The following is a 17,291-nucleotide window of genomic DNA, read 5'->3' as shown; positions in this document are numbered from 1 at the left end:
CGATAAATGATGTGGTGTGATGTGATGTGCTACCTCCATTCCTTGGAACATGCAACCAAATCCGGTGGACATTTTGGTGGTCACATAGCAGGTGGGCTCGGCCAAAGTACCCACCATACACCAAAGAGGGCCAAATAAGAAGGATTTTTTTTTTTTTATTTTTTTTGTCAAGCCACACTACTTTACACAGCAATGCTTTTCCACACAAGAAAAAGGAAAATATTTGTGAATATTAATTGATTTAGAAGCTAAAACTATTTCTGAATCGTTTTCTATGAATCACAATGATCTTTTGAGCAATCTAAGCCCACTCCATTTCAGTTAATCCCAATCTTTAGATTTCTACATCTCTCAATTTGTGTGTGTGTGTGTTTGTGTGTGTGATATAGTTTATCTGATTTTCGTTGTGCAAGCGAGTAGAGGTGATGTGTTAGCTGATTTTTACTCAAGTGCCCTTATTAACTTTGGCTAAAGCACAAAGTTTTCTACTTTTCAAATTCAAGTTTTTGACTTTATGGCTTTATATTAGCTTGATCTTGCATCAGAAAGCAACGCCGCTAAATTAAATAGCATTTTTAGGAGACACGTTATATTCAAGTTCTTTCAATATATATATATATTTTTGTAGCAGAAGCATAAAGGATTCAAATTGAAGCTTTTGATTTCATAGCTCAATACCTTATTCAGAGTGTCTACTATGGCAAAAGTTTTACACTTTGAAAAAGTCGTAGATATGGACATTTATTTCGACATCAATGTTTCGAGATCATACGAACCTTCACTCACGACTGTACGGAGATCGGTTTTTTAACTTCGGCAGGTTAGGAGGCGAAATTGAGTTCAGAAAACTTACAAATTTTCCGCTCTCCGACTTTTCGCTTCTGAACAGTTGCTGAACAGTTGCTAACTAGTGCTTAAATTAAAAAGTGGCACTCTTTACGCGTGCATTTCTCCAGTATTAGAAGGGATCGATCTTTAATTTTGAGCCATTTGATTTGGTTACACTTTTGACTCGACCCCATGTCGCTTGGTCAATTAAAATGCACAATCGCGGATCGGGCATCATCACTGGGCCCGGTGGGCCCCATTTTACAGCCCGGTAAATGGTCCATAGGCCCAGAGAAACTATTGCATGCACCAGGTGTATACACCGTGGTGTTCAAAACTCAATTATGAACTATTGTTTTAAATTCGAAAAGTTTTAAATTATTCGATGCGACGTTACTTTCGAAATGTAAATACTACTGATTTTTTTACCATTGTAATATAGTTTTTTTGGCTAATCGGGATGGTAGTTGCTGAAACCTACGATATCATGATTATTCGACTTGATAATTTCAAACAAAATAAAAAAAAAAAGTAAAAAATATAATATTTAACCGTTGAATTCTATGTAAACTGAGTAAGAACATTTTCTTTTTCCGACTGGAAAAAAATAACCACCTCATATCTGGTTGCGAGATGCTTAATTATATAATTTTTCTAAAAACTGTAGTTTTGGATAATATGTAATTTATTTGGAGGTTGTAGATTAGAGAGCCTCAGCGCAGCGATTGACGATACTCCGATGTATACACCAGGTGCATGCGATTAAATAATTTGTTGGGTTTGTGGGCCCCACCAGCATTTTTTTTTTAGAAGAAAGTCTGGGTTTGGGCCGCATGGGCCGGCAGGGCTTTGCTCCAGCCGGCGGGCATGATGACGGCGTGGGCCCCACGCAAGGAGGCGCGCCTTCTGGGCCCCACTTTGGACCTTTTCCCCGCCCTTCTCTCCCTTTCTTTCCACCCGACCCCCCCACGCTCCCTCTCTCTCCTCCTTTCTTTTTCTTTTTTTTTTTTTTAAAAAACCTAAATTACACATATGGTCCATAAACTTTAATTTATTATAATAATATTTTGTTTAAATTTTTTAAATTATTATAACAAAGTTCTATAACTGAATACCATTAGCTTAATATTATCTTATCGCTGATATAAAAATAATGCGATATCATAATAATTATTATTGTGACATCAATTATAAAACATTACTATATAATTTTTAGGGTTAATTTCATACGGATCCTTACAAATATAGTGAATGAAAAATATATTCATACAAAATTCAACTTTTATATGTCGTCTTTACAAATTCTAATATTTACAAATATATTTATCTGATTTATTATCATTAAAAAACTGTTTATATTTTCAATTTTACAATCATAAATATGTCCTAATGTCTCCCCAAAAAACATAACAGTATAATATAAAAAGGGATAAAAATATTAAAAACTAACAAAAGTTAAGTATTTAACCTATAGTTAACTAAAATTTTCTAACAAATTCTAACGGTACAAACATATTTGAAAATATCAGAATTTTTACAGGAACAATATATAAAAGATAAACTTTATAGGAATATATTTATTATTTACTATATTTGCAGGCATCTATAAAAAATTAACCTTAATTTTTATATCAGCCATATATTAATATTCAGTTAATTAAATTATACAAATATATATAAAAGATTGAGTAAAATATTATGATAAATTATGTCCGTGGCCTCTAGTTGGAGGACCAAAATTGTAAATTTAGATTTTTTTTGCCTTTTTTTTTTTTGTTATTGTCACTCCTCCCGAGCCTAATTTTAGTAGGCTCGGAGACTCCGAGCCTGGAATTTGAATTTTTTTCGAACGTTGGGTTTGGGGCTTTCGCTGTATCCCCTGTAGCGCGTGCGAAGGGTATGCGAAGTACGAATATTTTGAACGGAAATGTATCGTTAGATTTTTTTTTTTCTTTTTTACTGTTTCGATATTGTGACTTGATTTTTATGCTTTTTAATTACCAATTTTAATCATAGCATTTTCGACTACGTAGTATTTAGGAGTATCTAAAATTTTGTCATAAAATAGTGTTAAAATAGTGTTAAAATAAACTAGTTAAAATTTTATGCGGAAACCCAATTTTTTTCCCCTCCTTTTAAACAATTACTGACTAAAATATTATATAAGTGAGAGTTCATGAACTAAAATGCTCAGTTTACCGACCGTCCCTAGAGCAAGTGGCAAAAGACTTGGTGGTTGGTACCCGAGACTCAAGTTCGAATCCCAGTTGATTTATATTTTCAACTAAGTTTATTTCTAAATGAAATAAACGAAACGGATAGAGTGCTATCTATCTCTCAAAAAAAAAAAAGAAAAAAAAAAGCTTAGTTAAAAAGTGTAGAGCCTGATAAAATTGTTTTCAACTACAAGATTTTTTTACGTAGATCCTTCCCCTCTATTTCCTTCGATGGAAATTCGCTTAGCTTTAAATTATTTTTTTTTCTAAATTGAATGACAATACATTGAAATGCACAGCTTTTTAACTAAAAATGTTATTTCAAATTGTTAATCAAACGTAATCATTGTTAAACTTTTTTTAAAATCTCTAATTTAATGGATAGGAACAACTTGAATTAGTATAAATTAAAGAACTAATAATTGGTTGCTCCATTTAAACTGGGCCATAGTTGGGTGGGTCTCTATATAATTAAACCTTTTTTAAAAAAATTTCTAATGATATTTTGGTTGTATGCAGTTGGTAAACATGGGAAATAATACTAGTGGTGAAGTACAAAATACAAATAGGACCACTTGAGACATATTTAAGTGGAGTTAAAAAGCTATGAGATTCAATTTGAGATTTGGACAGGAATAAAGCTCCAAAAAAGATCTCAATGTATTTAATAAACTAAGGTTGAGTAATTGATTCCTCAAATTTAATTTGAAAATGAGAGATCCATTTATAGATTTTAGGAACCATTGTGAATTTAAGTTGTTATCCATCACTTTTGGCCTTGATGCACTTCTCATTTGTTGGACAGTTGATTACTAAATTATACGAAATAATCGTTTATGATCTTCAAAAATGTATGTTAGTAGAGAGTGGCATTTATATAGCATCTTCCTCACATCTAAGCTCCTGACGGGACTGGAACTCAGAACCCTATACTCCGATACCATATTAAATTATATAAAACAACACTTTATCTTCAAATAGTTAAATTATTAGAAAATAATATTTTATATTTTTATATTTAACAGGGATTTATGTATTATATCCTAACTCAATGTCTCGTCGGGTTAATTTTCTCTGTAAGTTTTTAAGTATCTCTTAATGCTAAGGAACTGTTTTTATCGCCACTCTTTAGATAAGAAATAGCAGCTTTGGTAACAATTCATACGCTATTATTCAAAGTTTTCAAACCAAATTTACAGTAACAACAGATAGTTAAAAACGCAGTAAATAATTACCTGATATTGATTAATGTCAAACTATTTTAATTAGTTAATTAATTTATATATTACCCAGGTTTTTATTAATATTTAAATGCTAATGAATAAATAATTTAAAAAACTTAATTGGGCAATTAAATATTTGTAAACTATTCTCAAATTTTTTTTAAAAAAAATCGAAGGGTCAGTGGTCAACATTAATAATGTCACAAATTGAGGTCAAAACATGGGAACATTAAGGAAATTAAAAGCCAGAGCTTGGGAAAGGTAAAATTAATATATACTTTTTTGGGTAAAATCAAATCATTATTATTTAGGGGCATTTTCGTAATTACAATATGTTATTACTTATGAGCAAGGAAAGAGAGATCCACCGTTAGATCTCCAAATCTCTTTTCAGGAAAAATTTGAGTACCCAAAATGTACCCCATAGTGTCCCCTTTGTAAGGTAAAAAATTATTATCTGAATTAAAGCATATAATGAGATAAACTTGAAAATTTAATTTTGTTGTCTAATCTTACAACATATCTATTTACATATGTTCCTATCAAAATTTAATAATTTTTTTATTAAATTATTTTTTCATAGAATATTTTGCAATTAAATAGAATATATACTATAATTCTCTTCCAGAGAAATCATTAAAAATTTTGATAGAGTAAAACTTTCCATACATTTTGTCATAGAAAATAAGATTGGATAGTAGAAAAGAATTTTTAATCTTAAATTTTTGATTCAAAGTATACTATAAAAAATTGAAGCAATCAAAGTCTTACAAAATAATTTTATTGGCTGAATGATGATATATAGCTAATATGATACTAATGTGATATTTTAATTATTTTCATATCATTACTATTACTATTATATTACTGCTACATCAACAACACATCATATCGAATTCAGTCAACTAAGTTGCACTACGTGATTTGATTGCAAGAATAAAAAATATTTGAATAAAAAAAATATAGCAAAGTAAAGTTTGAGAACCAAAATATCACGTACCTCATAATTTGAGGACCAACAATACATTATAGCCAATAAAAAATAAGATAAAAATATATGGAACATACTCATTTAGATCGAACTACCTAATCTTTAAAAAAAAAAAAATTTGCCGCCTAATCTTTTAGCTCATTTGATTCGAACGCTTCAAAATTTGAATGCATCGTTACTTTTACAGGTCCGATTAGTATATTTAACACAATTTATGCAATCAAATTTTAGAAGATTTATGTTAGATAAATTAAAAGATTAGGCATCAATCAAATTTTTAAGAGTTCAGGTAAATTCTATACATTTTTAGCAAAAAGTAATTTCGAAGTTTAGTTTCTGGGTACAATAAACGGTGCGCGTAAAAACGCCTTTATATTCAAACCCTTTTTCCACTTTCACCACCAACACCACCACTATTACATACCGAAGCTGAAACCGTTCGGATTCCGAGCCTGAGCCTCGGAGAGAGCTCCGGAACGAGCTTCGGAGTGTAGGTGTTCGACATGCCTCTGCTTTGCTTTAATCACAAGAACCCGTGCTTTTCATATATAAAGCGCTAACCCAAGGAGTGCTCTTTCTCTTTGTAGTTTGTGTACTACTACTACTGCTACTGCTACTGCTACTGCATCTTCTCCCCCAATCCCAAACCCTAACCCTAACCCTGATCTCTGCTGCGCTAGAATGAGAAGAGCTTTTTTGGCAGAGGATGGGGAAGGGAAGGGGCTGTTGATTTCGAATTTGGGTTGATTTGGAGCGAGAGGAGTGCGATTTCGATTTGGTTCGGAATTTGGGGATTTTGGTGGGGGAATGGCGTCGTCGGAGGGGGTCTTGTTGAGGCGGCACGGGACGAGGCTGAGTGATACGGGTTTGGCCTCGAGGAAGGCGGAGGAAGCAGGTGAAAAGCGCTTCTCTCTTGATCCTTCTAAAACCTAATTGTTTTTACCTTTTTGAGAAGGAAACGGAGAAAGAAATGATGTAGTTCTTGTATTGATTGGACCAAGATTTGTTAGAATTGTGATTAGATTGAGGGATTTTTCTAGCGGTAATGGCCAACATCTTGATCAGCTCACTTTGGAGTTTGGATCTGATAGTTTGCAGCATCAAGATCCTTCCTTTGTTTGGTTTTCTTGAAATTAATGGCTTTTTGTGTTTGAATTTGGATTTGAAAAAATCTGTGATTCCCCAGCGACGCGAAGGTATGAGGCGGCGGGGTGGCTGAGGAAGATGGTGGGGGTGGTGAGTGCGAAGGACTTGCCGGAGGCGCCGTCGGAGGAAGAGTTCAGGTTGGGTTTGAGAAATGGGATGATTCTTTGCACTGTACTCAATAAGATCCATCCTGGTGCAGTGCCAAAGGTGAGTGGTTCTTGCATCCCCTTTGGATTAATCTTGGGTTACTTTTACAATAAATTCCTACAATTTCCTAGAGTAATTATCTTGTCCGGGATCTTTTGCTGAAACAGAGGAGTCACCCATCTCACCTAATTTTCGCAATGTCGTCTTAGGTCCATTTTTGTGTTTCAAATCCCAAATGCGAAATCACGAGACACATATTATAGACGGCTTTGTTATCCCCGCATCCCTGTTAAACTGAATCGCCTCATATATAATTTGTAAAATTGTCCTTTTCATTTAACACGGTTAATTGCTGTTTATGCTTCTTGAATTTGTTGTTTCCAGGTTGTTGTGAATCCAGGAGACTCAATTGTTCAACCGGATGGAGCGGCACTATCCGCTTACCAATATTTTGAGAATGTAAGGAATTTCCTTGTTGCTATTCAAGAGATTGGTCTACCAACTTTTGAGGCATCTGACTTGGAGCAGGTGGGTTTTATGGTTTTAGGTAGTAGAAGCACTTTCTAGTTGTAAATTTTCCTTCTTGTCCTACTTTTGATTGCTTGGGTTGTTTTTAGTAGTTATTAGTTTCAGATGTCTTGGTGAGTTTTGCCAAAATGATAATTACTTAAATTGAGTATAACACCAAGATTGCTTTTTCATGTCCCTCACTATTCACTGCTATTTTCTGTTTTTACGGTCGGGAATTCAGGGAGGAAAAAGTGGCAGGGTTGTAGATTGTGTTCTTGCAATGAAGTCCTATGGTGAGTGGAAACAAATGGGTGGAAATGGTTCTTGGAAATACGGCGGAAATCTCAAACCTTTAGTCTCAGTGAAACCTTTCTTTAGGAAGAATTCCGAGCCTTTCAAGAATTCCTTATCAAGGAGTCAGTCAATGAATGATAGTGACGGTTTATCCGCAGAGCATAATTTATGTGGAGATGTTGTTTCAGTAGAATCAAATGAAATGGTTAGTGAACTAGATACATCAAAACACTCTCCTATATCATTTGGTATATTTTGCTTAACTTTTTTGCATATATTGTGCCCCGTAGGCTACTTCGCGTCCTCTCAAAATGCTCGTTAATGCAGTTCTTTCAGACAAGAGGCCGGAAGAAGTTCCATTGGTAGGCTAATTAATTATTTACCTGTTAATTAACTTAATGCGCTTGGTGGATTGAAGAACATTAAATATTTTTTCTTTTTTTGTTTTTCTCCTAACATGCAGCTTATTGAGTCAATGTTAAGTAAGCTTGTGGAAGAATTTGAACAACGCCTATCTTGCCAAAATGAGATGGTATGCTCAAGTCTCTTATTCAAGTAGTTATATCTTTTAAAGACAGGCTTATATACTTGAAAGAAATATCCTCTTGCGGATTTTTTTTAGTATGTCTATGAGCTATTGCATTTGAAGCTTTGCCTTACCATGGCGTGTTATTTCGAAAAGCCACGTTCATATCTGCATTATTGTTTGAATTTTCCTTTTTCAATTATGCCTAGTTACAGTTAGCATATAGTGATACTTTTATTCCTTTTATGTTGGTACCAGCTTTCTTACACGATCTAATTTCAAATAACCAATTAAACAGGTGAAGACAGCTCTCAAGAGTGTTCCAGATGGCAGCAAATCCTTTTCCAAATCAAAAATTTCAACAGGAGCCCCTTTGGCTTCTTGTGAGAAGAGGGTACATTGTTTACTTTATTTCCATAGGAATGAGTTTTCATGTGCTTGGTGCTTTTGTTAAATTCACCCAGATTCATTATGTTGTAAATTTACAGTATAACATTCATTATGTTATCTTTCTTTAAGATGGATGCAGAGGATAACTTCACGAAGCCAAAGAAAGAGGGTTGCTTTCGTAAGCCCTTGAGAGATGAAGAGGCATCAAAAGAAAAGGTTTTGAAGCAGTGTATGATTTTTGAACGACAACAGAAAGATATTGAGGTAGCATAATTCAGCGATGATATCTTTAAGTGTTATTTCGATGACCATATTCATCAATTAATTCAGTAGCTAATGTTATACAGGAACTTAAACGAACTCTTAGAACAGCCAAAGCTGGAATGGAATTCATGCAAATGAAATACTCTGAGGAATTCTCTAAACTTGGTAAGTCTGGGATCTGGCTAACCTGTATAAAACTCATTAAAATATAAATTACATGCTCTCAACTTGGAATCTGTTTCATGGCAGGAAAGCATGTGTATGGCCTTGCTCATGCTGCTTCAGGTTATCATAAAGTCCTAGAAGAGAACAGGAAGTTATATAATCAAGTTCAAGATCTTAAAGGTGCTCTTTTAAGCTTTAAATTCTTATTGAGTTAATAAGGAATCTTTTTAATATTGACATCACCACCCCCCTCCCCCCCTCCTCATATTAGGAAGTATCCGAGTTTACTGCCGTGTGAGACCCTTCTTACCTGGACAATTGAATAGTAGCACTGTTAGTTCTATCGATGATGGGACGATAACGATCATCAACTCTTCGAAGTATGGAAAGGAAGGGCGTAGATCGTTTACCTTCAACAAAGTTTTTGGCCCTTCTGCAACACAAGGTTGTTACAAAATAAGCTGTCATAGTTATTTTCTTCTTTCGAAGTAGTGTAACACTTAATAGCCCTTACCCTTTTTGTCACGCTGCAGATGAGGTCTTTTTAGACACCCAGCCACTGATTCGATCTGTCCTTGATGGTTACAATGTTTGCATATTTGCATATGGCCAAACAGGATCAGGGAAAACTTATACAATGGTGAGAATTATCTTAAATCCAAAATCAGGAAAAATTGGAGATACACCGGGCCTAATTCTTTTGTTTTATTTTATTTCTCTATCCTACGTAGAGCGGACCCAGGATTTTGAATGAACAAACCCAGGGTGTAAATTTCAGGGCATTGGGAGACCTATTTAAACTTGCAGAGCAAAGAAGAGGCCTTTTTTCTTATGAAATCGCCGTCCAGATGATCGAGATTTACAATGAGCAAGTGAGAGACCTACTTGTTAGTGATGGCCTTAACAGAAGATATCCTTTTCACCTTTTATTGTATATACTTTTTTCTTACAAATACATTCCTATAAATATCCCATGCGGAGCATCAAAAACATGTAGGTTTGTTCCCCCTCTGCTGCTAGTCCTTTCTGTCACTTAATTTTGCTAATATTAGCATCAGTGTATTTCCTTCACAAGTATATACATTAGAAATTCGGAATAATTCTCAGAAGGGACTAAATGTACCTGATGCTAACTTGGTCCCTGTTGCATCAACATCTGATGTAATGGAGCTAATGAGTCTTGGGCAGAAGAACCGTGCTGTTGGTGCTACAGCACTTAATGACCGCAGTAGCCGTTCGCATAGGTGAATCTCTAAGATATTTTCTGATCAAACACTTCTATTTTATTTGATTACAGTGATGCATAATTTTTCATTAATTTGCACATTGTAATGCTCCATGACAACAATTTGCTTGCAGTTGCTTGACTGTACATGTTCTAGGAAGAGATATGGCAACTGGAAATATTCTTCGAGGCTGCATGCATTTAGTCGATCTTGCAGGCAGTGAAAGGGTAGATAAATCAGAGGTCACCGGAGAAAGGCTTAAGGAAGCACAACATATAAACAAATCCCTTTCAGCTTTAGGGGATGTGATAGCTTCTCTTGCCCAAAAGAACTCACATGTACCTTACAGAAACAGTAAACTTACTCAACTGCTTCAAGACTCTCTTGGTAAGATATCCACTTGAACAATAGTAACTGGTTTGAAGTACATCTATAGCATCTTTTCTTGTACTAATTTGTATATTTAACTTCATAGGAGGACAAGCAAAGACGTTGATGTTTGTCCATATTAGTCCTGAGATTGATGCGATTGGGGAAACAATTAGCACACTAAAGTTTGCCGAGAGGGTCTCTACAGTGGAACTTGGTGCTGCTAGAGTAAATAAAGAAAGTAATGAAGTGAGAGAACTCAAGGAGCAGGTTGTTCATAGTCTATTTTTTTTGTTATTCTTTTTTCCAAAAAAAATTCTTTTTATTTCAATTTATAGAATTTTTCGCCCCCTCTTCTATTATGTTAGATATCTTGCCTCAAATCAGCCTTAGCAATGAAAGAGGCAGGATCGGAGCATCTTCAGAACACAATTCCAACTCCTGAACACAGTATCAGGGCATCATCACCTGTATTTTCAAATCCTGAACACAGTATCAGGGCATCATCACCTGTATTTTCAAATCGGCGGAATGGTGGAGATTATTTAAGTGGTCAAGCTAATTACAGGCAACCAATGGAGGATGTTGGAAACATAGAGGTATTCTTGCTCAGAATGACCTTTAAGTTACAAATCAAGAATGTTCCATTCTATTGATTTTGCATCATTATCACATAATGGTAGTCCTCTAATTCTGTTTATTAGGAGTCCAATAATTTAGCCCTAGTATAAATTCTGCTCATTTTGTTACATATTTTCCCTGCATATTCTAGACAGTCCATTTTAATCTGATACTTAATGCCGATCAATATGATTTCTATTGGTTGTTCAACTTGATCAATTTTCTGTTATTTAGCCAAGCCATAAAATGTTCATCTTTTGATATGGTCTAGGTTAGGAGTAATCCTCCATTAAGGCAAAAGAAGCCGAGCTTTGACCTGCAAGAATTATTAGCAACTGATCCTCCTCCTTGGCCCGATACCAGCCCCAAAGTAAATTTCCAGATAGGAAATGATAAAGAAATGGTTTTGGGAGAGTGGGTGGATAAGGTTATGGTGAACAAACACGAGCAGAGTGTGAGAGATGAGAACCCCATGGAAGATTGGGAAAGAGAGGGTGCACCATTGCCCGACTTCTTTTACCAGAGATACTGTTCTGACACTAGAGCTTATTCAGATCAACTGTATCACAGAAATGCTGCGAGGAGAAAAGAGAGCCATGAGATTGAGGTGCAAAGAACTCGATTCTATTCGTCTGTTGCTAATGATGATTCGGACGAGCTGGATATCGCGACGAGTGATTCTTCGGAAGCAGACATGCTGTGGCAGTTCAATTTCCCAAACATAAATAGCTCCGGAAATGAGGGAGGGTCGATGATTAAAAAGCCTCAGAAAAAGACAACAAAGAGCCCAGATATAAGGTAACAAAAAGCTACGTTTTATCATCATAAGATTGCATATGTTCCTATGGCTAACCTGTTTTAAAGAACCGCAAGATGCTGGTTGCTTTCACCAACTGCATTTTTAATGTAAGAACTACTACTATCATCATAACTTAATTGCTAGTAGAGATATCCGAAATTAACTTCAGAGGTAAGGTGTGCATATGTTAGTTTTCTGACCTAGTGTCACTTAATATAATTTTGACTTATGTGTATAGGCGAATATTCATGTATTAGTTACACCCCTGGAGAACTAGCTTGGCTCTAAAACAGAAAAAAAAGCTCTCATATGTTAAATTAAGTTTGCAAGTGTATCTTTCTCTGCTGAATGATATCCACTTCTTTTAAAGATAAAGCATCATTTTCTACATCATGAATGTTCCCCTTGCCTTTGTTGTATTGCTTACTCATAAAGTCTGCTTTTCCAGTTGTGGCACTTGATGATCGAAATGATGTTGCTTACTCATAAAGTCTCACTGTGATGGTGCGTGTTGTAACATTTGTTTCTTTTCTGTAATTTAGGACTCCCGTTCACACGCACATACCATCGCCGTCGAGAAAAATGTCGAATGGGTCTAACCGCTCCGGGAGGCAGCTCTCTAGTGGTGGGGACGGCAAAAGGACTGCATCAAGTGGGAAAATGGGTAATATGAAGTGAACTCTGCTATTTTATTATGATGGTTTGTGTTTTTTTCTTTCTTTCTTTTCTTTTTCTTTTTTCGTGTTTTCGTCTAAGATTGGCATGAGAGATTGAGCCTCGGTCTCTCAAGTTCTTGATGAGTGGCAATAATCCAATTTGCTTGTTCTGGTGTGATTAGTGGTGGTGGTGGTGGTGGTGATGGTGGTGATCTCAACTAATGCCAAGAGGTGGTGGGAGATCATCCACCCTCTCTTTTTTTTTCACTTCTTCTTTGGCAGTGTTGAGAGTACTGAGAAAGCAATTCTTTATGTGTCCTGTTTGTAAAGAAAAGGCAAATAGAAGAATAAATAAAAAAGAAAAAGAAAAAGAAAAAGAAGTGGCTTCTTGCTTTCAACTCATGTATTGTTTTTCTTCTTCAAAGTTCTTCCTTTTGTGGAGCCAGGTTTCTGGCAATCCTTTCAATTCATGATTAGTGCTTCTGCTTTACAGTAGAGACTCCTCATTAGCTTCTACTTTACAGTAGAGACTTCTTATTTATTAGATAAGGAGCATGATAACCTTTTGTCCACTCATCATCAAAATTTCTGCTCTTGCTTAATCTACTTTACCTGATAACAATAAATATGTAACAAACTTTAGCCTCCAAATCATTATTGCCTGAACAAATGAAATTGGCCTACAGGCTGAACCCTAGTTCCTAAATTTCCAAGGGCAAGTCCATTGCCAGGACTTAATAATTTCAATAGTTTTCTCGACCTTTGGTCCGAAATATGGCACCAAAAAAAATTGTCATTGATATATGCACACATCTCTAAACCTTGCATTCACTTCCAATGGTTTAGAAGTTATTTAATGTGAGTTCAGTCCAAAATTTGCTGTATTCCTAGATTCAAGAAGTTCCAGTTCTGTTCAAACTGTACATCAGATTTATTCAAAACAGTGCACCCACACTGCTTTTAACTCTTGTGGACCAGAATGTATAGCAGACAGGTTCCATGAATAGTTTGCTTGATGGAAAGAACAAAAAAAGGAAAGAAACTCTTTGCACCCACACTGCTTTTAACTCTTGTGGACCAGAATGTATAGCAGACAGGTTCCATGAATAGTTTGCTTGATGGAAAGAACAAAAAAAGGAAAGAAACTCAAAGAGAGAGAGAGAGAGAGAGAGAGAGAGAGATGCCCATGTGGGCACAAAAACAAAAAATCAGTATGTAACTCAAAGCAAGGTGCTAAATCTACATCTTGCTATTCCAGTTAATAATCCCAAACTAATACTTGAAGCGACAATACTAGCAAGTAGGATATTGGGAATTCCTAGGTTCTTATATCTTATCTTTAGGTTGGAAATGTCTAACAAGTACAGATGTCCTGATTTCTGTCACCAAAGGGTTTTATGTCTTAGCTTGTACACACATATTATCAACATGAATCAACAATACTCGGTCGCAGTATTAGTATGCTTTTCCTACAGCACACAACATTTATAGAGCAATGTTAGTCGCAGCAAGAAAAGAGCCCGAGTAGAGAAACAGCATATCTTTCATTTATTAAGAAAAGAAAAACAAGTATAGAACAGTTTCTCTTTCAACATATCCAATATTATCACCAGATGTAATCTATTATATCTGACATTACCTCGAAGGTGTAGCATATATAAATACTCTTCCCTTCTCTCTCTATGCTGCTCTTTTTCTACAAATAACAGCTTGAAATTTGGCGCTGAACTCGAATCCTCCCTCTGTCAAAAGAAGCTGGTGGAGAATCACAGTTGCCATACAAAGATCTTGCATTCCTCGTGGGCTTCTGCTGCCACCTTGGACGTAAAGAACAAGTCATAATCCGTCATCAAGGAGTGTCGAGAGCACAAGTTCCTGCACAAATCCACTCCTTTGAGCCCTCTCTCTCTGATCCTTGTCGGAGAGAGATTTTTCAGTTCTGGAAGTTACATAGGAAAAGTCATTGAGGTGCTTTAGAACAGTCCTTAAATGCAGCCATATCAAAATGTAAAAGCTGCTGGTTTGATTCGATCGGATGCAACAACATGGGTTCTACATAGATCAAGGGAATGATAAAATAAAGAGGAAGCATAAGTTCATGAAACGAGCAGACTATGACTTTCGCTATAGATTATCTAGGCAGCTACTATGATGGCAACATAAAGTACCAAGCAAAAGAAGCAGATTGTATAAAATTGTAGGTTTATTATCTTTGCAAATCAGTTTTCCACAGTTCCTTTCTCCTTACAAATTCAATCCAGAGTCCCAAAGACCAAGCGAGATGGTGAAATCCCTGGACTGCGTTAACTTCCATAAATAGGCTACATCTGAAGCAAAAGCAGAATTGAGAATTTAAACTACTTTTAGCTGAATTGATTCTAGTTCATGAAATCAGATTAATGGAGCTTTCTCAAAGAGAGACCAAAGTGAGCACAAATCCTCATGACTTAAATATCTATGTCTGAACTAACCTTTTCAAAAGCCAATAAAGTTTCATTCATCTACTTGAACTGTCCAGACTAATATTAAAAGATTCAAGCCTCGACTTAACTTTTCAATAAGCAATTAAGCCACAATGTGACAACTAAGCCACAATGTAATGCTCTGAAACTGGGTACGAAACATATGAACCAAAGTTAAACATACGAACTAAAGTTCTATGACACATTACCAAAACTACATGTTTAACAGATACAAACTTCTTGATTATGTTCATATATAGTAATGGCCATGTTAGCTGTAAATGTCGGCAAATCAACCTGTCGTTGGGAACTCAAGCCTCCCTTGAAGAGACATAGGTACATTTCGGGAACAACAATTCATATATCAAATATAAGCACTCCAGATAATATGATCTACAATGTAAGTCAAACTTTATGAAGTGTGGCTCACCTCGTGCCTTCTCATCATGAAAATAAGTCCGTACACTTTAAGAAGCTTAAAAGAGAAAGTGGACAAACTTTGCAGCTATATATGCTTTGAGACAATGGCACACAAATCCAATGGAGATTTAATTCTCAAATTAAAATACTACATAAGAAAGGCCTCAATATTAAAATAATTACAAAATGGTTTCATTTTTCAATAAGTTTTATGAATTATTAGGTAAGTAATTTAGTATTTCTCACTCTAGAGATGAAATCTTGTTCTTATAGAAGCTTCTACAGTCAACTCAACAATCTAAAATACCATATTAATATAACTGTCCATGAAGAAAAAATACAAAGAAAGCAGCTTGATCATGCACATAAGAGTGGAAAAGGAAAGAATACCAGTCAAATGGCAGTATACATACCTATCAACCAGTTTCATGTTCAAACGATTATTCGCCTCAATTTGGTTATGTGAAGTCTCAGTTTGTACGTCTTTTGACGATTCAGCAACAGGTAATGTGTAAATCAGCGACGAAAGAAAGGGATCTGGTGCTACTGTGTGAGGAGCACTCAAATAGGTAGATCCACGGATAAGAGAACGCAGATTGCCGTCTCTTAGGTCCTTTCTTAACAAAGATAGCAAAGACTGTGAGCCCGAAGGAGCTTTACGGAACCTCCGCCGATGTTGCATGTGATTATATATATTAAGGTAACGTTGAGATATTGAGATATGATAAATATTACTCTTGACAAAATTTAAACTTGAAGCAGCAACATTGAAGACTATATCTTATTATATGACACAACCAATCAAAAGGGGGAAAGGATATCTTGTAGTAATTTCTGTGTTGCGTCGTCATGTGGCCAACCAAGTCCATCCCTACCCTGGCTGCACAAACAGGACAGACCTGCAAAATGGAAGTCACAAGAAAAGGAAAAAGAAAAAGAAAAAGACATCAATAGTGGTTGCAGAACCACAAACTCATTTGCTGATATGCATACATTACAAACATAGTATTGATGTCAATGTTGTGACAACAGAAAAATGTAGAGAAAGAAAATGACAAATTACATCACTGGTCATCGAACTTATTGCAATTTTCACATAGGTCGCCAAACTTCAAATTCCCACAGTTTACACGCTGAACTTTTATCAGATCGCTCTACGAAACTGCAGAGAAATTTATCAGGTAATGTGGCAGCTGATTTTTGACCTTGTCTCGTCGCGATTACTTAGCAGCTCAATCATCCAGACGCTATCTCAAAACCATTGTGTGATCAACTCCTACTAAATCAGCTGCCACTCCTACTAAATCAGTTGCCACATTATCTCCTCGAAATCAAATTGAGCGCAATTTGTCAGTGAAGTTGGAGACAAAAATGAACTCAGTTCATAATTACAACAAATTGAAGTTTGGCGACCTAGGTGCAGCAATTCGGTGACCGATTATGTAATTTAATTTTTTTTTTTTAGTGATAATGATTAAAGAGCTCGTAACGCACGTAATAAAGATCAGGCCTTTACCAAGAGAACATGAATTATGACTCCAAAAAAGGTAAAACCTCAGGATAAAATACAAAGATTCAGATCCCAGTATCGTTGGAGAGGATCAATTACCCCATTCTTGGACTCGATCGGGTGTTCACCATCGATGTGGCAACAAAGCCCGACGAAATCGAACACCTCGCCGCAAAAGAGGCAGGGGAACTCCGCCCGCTTCTCGCCATCGTCGCCGCTTTCGATCTCTTCAAACCCTAGGTACGAATCTTCGGAAAAAGACGAGAACCCACTCAAAATCGCCCTAGAAAGGATCGCAAAAAATAAAAAATGGAGGGGTTAGGAGAGGGTTTCTCGAGCTCACCGTATCGCGATTGTAGGCGCTTCGCGGCCTCCATGGATCGATCTAGGGTTTCCTCTTTCCCACACAGAGAGAGAGAGAGAGAGAGAGAGAGAGAGCGTCCTCAGTTCGCACCCGCCGCGGTGGTTCGCACTCAAGCACTACCCCGCGGGCCCCGGGGTGGGCGTGGTTTANTTTTTTTTTTTTTT

At 36.0% G+C, this 17,291-nt stretch overlaps 2 protein-coding genes across 4 annotated transcripts; one reads left to right on the top strand and one right to left on the bottom strand.

The window, feature by feature from the left end:
* Window positions 5,834-12,769, top strand: LOC109723735 (kinesin-like protein KIN-14F). 2 transcript variants are annotated; one of them, XM_020252206.1, is made up of 19 exons: window positions 5,835-6,153; window positions 6,445-6,611; window positions 6,936-7,079; window positions 7,303-7,560; window positions 7,646-7,717; window positions 7,819-7,887; window positions 8,180-8,275; window positions 8,401-8,535; window positions 8,619-8,700; window positions 8,785-8,880; window positions 8,972-9,145; window positions 9,234-9,340; window positions 9,432-9,610; window positions 9,783-9,944; window positions 10,060-10,313; window positions 10,402-10,565; window positions 10,664-10,894; window positions 11,188-11,714; window positions 12,258-12,769. In XM_020252206.1, the coding sequence occupies exons 1-19, from the start codon at window positions 6,066-6,068 to the stop codon at window positions 12,391-12,393; spliced, it is 3,141 nt and encodes a 1,046-aa protein (XP_020107795.1). In that variant the 5' UTR covers window positions 5,835-6,065; the 3' UTR covers window positions 12,394-12,769. The 2 variants fall into 2 exon arrangements, with proteins under 2 accessions (XP_020107796.1, XP_020107795.1); XM_020252207.1 differs by lacking the exon at window positions 12,258-12,769 and having other exon boundaries at window positions 5,834-6,153; window positions 11,487-11,647.
* Window positions 13,895-17,262, bottom strand: LOC109723739 (protein DEHYDRATION-INDUCED 19 homolog 2-like). 2 transcript variants are annotated; one of them, XM_020252216.1, is made up of 5 exons: window positions 17,107-17,262; window positions 16,863-17,011; window positions 16,075-16,152; window positions 15,667-15,935; window positions 13,895-14,246 (listed from the first exon to the last, which is right to left on the bottom strand). In XM_020252216.1, exons 1-5 carry the CDS (start codon window positions 17,138-17,140, stop codon window positions 14,138-14,140), a joined length of 639 nt encoding a protein of 212 aa, XP_020107805.1. In that variant the 5' UTR covers window positions 17,141-17,262; the 3' UTR covers window positions 13,895-14,137. The 2 variants fall into 2 exon arrangements, with proteins under 2 accessions (XP_020107805.1, XP_020107806.1); XM_020252217.1 differs by having other exon boundaries at window positions 13,895-14,310; window positions 17,107-17,261.

The sequence above is a fragment of the Ananas comosus genome, linkage group 18 (genome assembly GCF_001540865.1).
Source record: "Ananas comosus cultivar F153 linkage group 18, ASM154086v1, whole genome shotgun sequence".
Taxonomy (NCBI): Eukaryota; Viridiplantae; Streptophyta; class Magnoliopsida; order Poales; family Bromeliaceae; genus Ananas; species Ananas comosus.
Note: the sequence above shows the minus strand (reverse complement) of the source record. Positions and strands in the feature narration are given on the sequence as shown.